At 44.1% G+C, this 6,341-nt stretch overlaps 1 protein-coding gene across 1 annotated transcript; it reads right to left on the reverse strand.

Annotated features, from left to right (window-relative positions):
• Positions 1-217: 217 nt before the first annotated feature.
• On the reverse strand, positions 218-6,051 carry btbd17a (BTB (POZ) domain containing 17a). The gene is made up of 3 exons (XM_080872302.1): positions 5,949-6,051; positions 4,258-4,549; positions 218-2,124 (listed from the first exon to the last, which is right to left on the reverse strand). Exons 1-3 carry the CDS (start codon positions 6,031-6,033, stop codon positions 1,050-1,052), a joined length of 1,452 nt encoding a protein of 483 aa, XP_080728428.1. The 5' UTR covers positions 6,034-6,051; the 3' UTR covers positions 218-1,049.
• Positions 6,052-6,341: the final 290 nt, after the last annotated feature.

The raw sequence follows: 6,341 nt of genomic DNA on the forward strand, positions 1-6,341 counted from the left end.
TTTGTTTTATATCTGACAAATAAATTTGATAAAGTAAAAAAAAAAAACAATTGATAAACTGACATTTGCCAGAAAATAATTTTTTGCATGTGGTGACAAAACATAAGCCGGAAGACAATCAGGACAATATTCAGTTTAGTTTTTAAAACTTATGAAACAATCTTTATTACCAGGCGACACTGATTAATGCAGCAGTGGATGTAAGTAACAGCATCGATCACATTAATGGATTCGCTAACGAGGTGCTGCGACATCGGTGAGAAGGAGTACAGGTTGGGTTTCTAAATAAGTTATAACATACAAGTAGAAGAAAAATGTTTAAAAAAATCAATTTACTTTCCAGTAAGCACTGAATTAACAATTTACTGATTTAAAAAATTGAGCCATCTACAATTTTTCAACCATATTTCACAACAACACAAAATATAATCAAAAAAACAAAAACAGCTAATACAAAATCCATCAGCAAACATTAACATCAGGGTATAATTTAATCAGCAAAGCTTTAGATCAGTGCACACCGGGCAGTGAATATCAGCTGTGACCCCTTTATGTGTAAATGGGGTATAATAGCACCAATAACAAATCAGTGTATGACAAAGGAACAACCTCAAGAATAAAGGACGAAGCTGGTGATGTTCTGCATTTTCCTGAGTGCCAATAAATCCCATAAAAAGACCAAAATTATTAGCGTGTTAGCCCATACGTCACTTTAAACTTTAATACCCAAGGTTTTTATGGTGCAGTAATTTTCTCAGATAGTTGGATGCTGTGTTTTTATTAAATACTCTTCAGCCTGGATGAAATGGTGCATTTCTTGGGGACTAATTTCAGTGGCAGATTAATTTCTGTTTGGTCCTCTAGTGAGTTTTTTTCAGCACTTGGACAAGACGAATAAAGACTGTCACCATCTTTCCATTATGATTTTACCCTCACAAAATGCTCTCAGGCAGTCCTGAATCAGGATCTTTGTTTTTTATTTGCTCAGTGACTCCAATGACTCAGGTCCACGTCTCCATGATGGGATATGAGTGAGGGTTGGAGTGAGGTTAATTCTTGGTGCTTATGAGGGTTTGGTACAGTGGCTTCACAACAATATGGAGGAACAGGGAGCTGTCCATGAGATATTCAGATGTCCGGCGGTACAGGTCAGCTTCGGCCAAGAAATCGCCGTTTTCCTCTGTGCTCTGGTGGAAGTTGTAGACGTGCTTCACCACCACCTTCCCCTGCTGCTGAGCCATCACCAGCACCGTCTTCTGGAAGCTCACTCCAGCAAAGTCGGTGCTGGACGTGGCAGGCGTGATGATGATGCGAGGACGCCCGCCTTCTACGCGAGTCGGCTGCATGGCGCCCGTCTCGGTGTACATGGGCCTCATGCTCAGGGGCAACCAGCGCGGGGAGAACAGGACGTTCCAAGTCACGCGTTTGTTGGTGTCATGGTTGCTGGGCCCCAGCTGGGTCTGGAAACTCATGCTGCGGTCGTCCCGTGTCGGGTTGTTGACGATCCAGGGGGACCCCCACACTGGGGACAGGTAGTTCCTGGGCACAAAGAGGCTACAGTTCACGTCAAAGTATTTGGCCATCTGTAGTGGCGAGGCCGAGTGAAACTGGTAGGACATGTAGAGCAGGTCACGCACCGACTCCTGATAGCGAGCCAGGATTGTGGACTGGGTTTGTAGGAGGAAAAGCTCCCGTGGGGGGATCATGGCGTAGCGCACAGCTCTCAAAGCGTTCTCAGCCGTCAAACCGTCCGGATCGTTCTGGATAATCCACGCCTCCAGGGCTGAGAAGAGCTCCATCTCACTCTGCAGGATGAGGTCTGAACGCTGCAGCAGGGACATAAGCAGCTGGCTGCTGATGGTCACCCACTCGCCGCTCTGCAGAAGAGACGACAGGTTCCAGGCCATGTACTGAAGACAACTGTCCCTCAGAGTCACATCCCCGGCCTGCAGGGCATACTCGTACCAGCCTGCCACGTGGCCTGACGGGGTGTCCCTGGCCAGATTTTGGGTCATGTACTGGGTGATGCCCTGCTGGAGACTCAGCACCTGATACTTAGTGGCCAGCTTGTGTAGAGGAGTGGCCTGGTCCAGACGCAGAGAAAGCTCCCCACAGTACAGATACCTGCACAGAGAAGAGAAGCTGACTCTATGACCACTGCTGGGTGTATTTTAGACATTCTTAGACTCATGCTAAAGCTGGAAAAGCTGCATTTTCATAGCAGACATCTTAAGTCTTAGCATCCACTGCCATTAAGTCTAGAGTTAGGTTTAGGGTTTTGACTATGATACCTTTCAAATTAGGTATCATAGAAAAATTAAGTTAATACAATAATTATAACATTGCACTTTTTCTGTTAATGCGGTTGCAGGTAACTGGGACCATTATTTACTAAATTACCAACTGTACACATCAAAGGGGCTGAGGGTAACTTTCCCAAAGATTAGTATGTCAAAACCTAGGCCGCATCCTTCGGAGGACCCGGCCTTCGCGGTCTACGTGGGCCGGGTCCTTCAAAGACCGATAACGCCGGAAGTGCGAGGCTGTGAAATGGGAGGGTCTAGCCTTCAGATTTGCGTCACCGCTGTCTCAGTGGTGTTTAATAAACTCAGCTGTCTGCTCCTTGCCATCTAAATTATGGCAGGACACTGGCGTAAATTCTCAACCATCTCACACTTCTGTTTAATCAGTTTTCTGTTTGGTGTTTATTCAGCTGTGTGAAACCCACGGAAGATTAATAAAGTTTATTTAATGTAATCTAATCTGATCATTTTAATCTCAGCCAAACCGATTTACTCAGGAACAAATGAAACACTGAAAAAAGCCAAACAATAACATTTTGAAGTTATCTAAATGACTTATATATCATGTTCAACATGAGTAGCGACAGACCCGTGGGGGGGGGGGGGGGGGGGGGGTTGAAAACAATGTGCTGGGAGTTCACTGTTCCCCCGGCTTTAGTGACCCTTGAATCTCCGGATAGCTATCGATCTGATGGGTAACAGACGTCTCCGAAAACATCAGAGCACTTGTGCAAATATGTGATGTCTTGATAAACGGCAGATGTTTCAAGTTTACACAGCTGCATTTTCGTCTGAACATATTTTAAAAGTTTATTTGTGACCCAGAAAGTGTAATTAGAGTAATATTAAAACTAAGTAGCTGCCGTCATTGTTGGAAACTGGAATTGGCTGGGCCGCGCTATCAATTCTGGGATAGGTTGGGCCACGAAGGATAAGCCCGACCCATCGTTCAAATTCGGGGGAATGAAGGACGCATTTTTCGGCTGCGTTTGGAGCAGCCTTCGAATTGGGACAGCCTTCATCGCCTGGCAGTGAGGTAATCGGTCTACAAATGCAGCCTCCAAAGGATGCGGCCTATGTTTTGGGACACAGCTTGAATCTTTTATATACAGTCTCTGCTTTAAAGTATGACAGAACAGGGGTATTAGCAAACTAACTTAATGATAGCAAAAAATAATAATAAATCCCAATTTAGGTTAACACAGAGAAATGTTAGCCTTCGTTTGTCCCCTTCAATCCATAATTTACTTAAAAATCCTTTTTCCTCACATACAAAATCTTGAATCATCAGGATTCGTAACATTTTAAAGACCTCATAGTGACCTCAGGTGACTCTAAACCTCTCTTGTTGCTCCAGCAGCTGGAAAGCATTCTTTGTTGATAATGACTGAGAATGAGTCAGAACAGTGGCCTCCTTTCATGATGATTTCCCCCTCACAGAGTGCTCTCACGTAGTCACCAATCCAGTTATTTTTGTTATTTATTAAATTTTCCTTAAAGAAAAAGCACTTGGATGAGCAGATTAATGATCCAAACATCAAACCAGAGGCAGTTAACAGAAAATACACCTTAAGTTAACATCAAAACGAAGTGGTTCTCTTTAGAACAAGAAGGTTTAATCGAAGCAGAATAAGAAAAATAAGCGTAATGTGTGATTTGATTAATCTCATTAGCAGCTGAGATAAAAATAGATTTGCTTATTGATTGCTGTTGCAGGCTTCTCGGTGCTGCTACACTACAGCAGATGCTACTGAACAGCACAGCAGTTTCCTCATTAGTCAATTTGCTTTACATTGTAATCATTGATGGGCTCATATTTAGAGCTGCAGTTTCACACTTCCTCCCTCTAGAGGGTGTGCTAACTCAATCAAACTTAGTTGAAGTGACCCTGAAGGACAAAGGTGTATGTTCCCCTGATGCTGGGGGGGAGGGGCATCCTCTGTTCCCGCCTCACCTGATAAACTTGTCAAACACAGAGGCACAGTCGGAGCTCTCTCTCAGGACCAGCATGCTGCTGTTGCGGCTCAGCAGGATCTCCTCAAATACAGGACTCTGCAGGGAGAGCACCAGGGCGTGGGCCTGGATCACCTTCACCTCGTCCGCATTGGGTGTCTCCACCCGCAGCGACACGTCGCTTCCATTGCCCTGAATCAGGAGGGCCTCCAGACGCTGCACCAGGACCAAGGAATGGCTGATGGTGTCCCCGTTGCTGCCACCATCCTGGGCTCCTTCAGCTTTCGCCATGCCTGGGTTTTTTTTTGAGAAAGCAGAAGGAGCTGGTGAATTTAAAGGATTGGATGCATTTCATAAATAAAACAAAGCTGCGTGTGAGTTATTTATTAGGGCAGATAGTGGGGTAGTATCATCCAAATCCATGCCATTGATCAGCCCAGCTGCGCTCGCTGTCTGGATAATGAAGGATTGTGGGTCATGTTTAATTAAAGCTTTGTCTCAGCTGAGGCGGTTGCATCGCAGCGCACCCCCGCCACCCCTCCTTCCTCTGCTAGACCACAGAGTTACTGTAACTGCAGGGATGTGAGCCTCGATTCATATTCTCAAAGTATAGTTGCTCTTTCTGATTCATTATAAATATTTGACACTTTCTTCCCCACGCTGACACAAACAGAGCACGCTGTCAACTTCTGTCTGTCGGCTGTGATGTTCAAAGGAGTCTGAAGGAGAGGAGACCATCCTCAAAAGAGTCCAGATGATGAGAGAACCACAGCAAACAGAATTTTAAATAGTGTGTTTGGCTACATATTTGAAGATTCACTCAGTGAATACAGTCTCTCTGATTTTTGCACTTTCTTAGGGAGCTTACACAAAATATTTGGTCTGAATCATGTGTTTATCTTAAAAAAATGTCCCCCACATATATTTTGTTTTGTTCTCTGGACTTAGAAGCTTTGAAGAAAACTGCTTTTATTTACCTCTTCCGCCACCAGTTGTGTTTGGTTAACATCTGCTTCTTTTTTATAATTGTTTTAGCAGTTTTAAACACCCAAAGTTGTTTATTTCTTTACCTTTTAGCTTCATATTTAACATCAAATAAAACCCAAACCTAACCCCTGATGGATTCCCAGCGAAAAGGTGGATGTCAAGAGTTTTAAAAAAAACTCAGTAACAGTAGAGCCACTGTTACTGTACAGCACTTATTATTAGAAATAAATCTACTACTCATGCACACGAGAGACCAGTTTCAAATGCATGTGGGAAAGTGCACCAATATGAACTATTTGATTGTAAACTGCTAAAAATAAATACCAGTAAGCCTGAGTTTGAAAAATAAAAAACCTGCTATCACTGTGTCCCAGAAAAAAAAGAAGAAGGTCAAGTCACTTTTTCTTTCATACAGCCGCCAAAATGTAAAAAGTGATCTCAGTGAAAACTATTTCCTGCTCCTTTCACAGTTTGGCTCTTTAAATGTACTTCTAGAAAACACATCCTTAGTACTCGTTTGCTCTCACTCAAAATCAAAATCTGTTTCCATGAGAATGAATTCAGTTCAATTTATAGAGACATTTACAGATAAATAAGGCAATATTACAGAAAGACAACCCAACGATCTTCTAAGAGCAAGAATTGACTTTTAACACAAAGAAACTGCCGCATGTCTCAAATGTTCTGTATTTGTGCTCAACGTACCTGCAGCAGAAGCGGCAGCCTCCATCTGAAGGCAGACAGCCAGAAACAGCATCCCAGCGTGGACGCGAGCAGCCTGTTTCACCATCTTTTCTCCTGACTGTCCTTCCCCGTCTATCCTGGAATTCTGCTTCCTGTTGTTCGGAGGATGATGGGGTCTGCGCCCGAATGACGGATAAGACTGGGGGTTCTCCTCACCACGTCCAGCCCACCACCACTACCAACACCATCGATTTGTGGGTGGAAGCAGGCCGGGGTTGTTTCCATGACTACCGCTTTGATCCTGACTTTCCTATCCTTGGGTATCAACGCTGGCTGGACATCATTGATCCAGCAGTGATGCTGTGGGGAACTAACAAAGCTGAGGCTGGGGGGGGTAGAGCTGGGATGTTCAAA

Source organism: Rhamphochromis sp. 'chilingali' (assembly GCF_963969265.1).
Source record: "Rhamphochromis sp. 'chilingali' genome assembly, chromosome: 22".
Classification (NCBI taxonomy): domain Eukaryota; kingdom Metazoa; phylum Chordata; class Actinopteri; order Cichliformes; family Cichlidae; genus Rhamphochromis; species Rhamphochromis sp. 'chilingali'.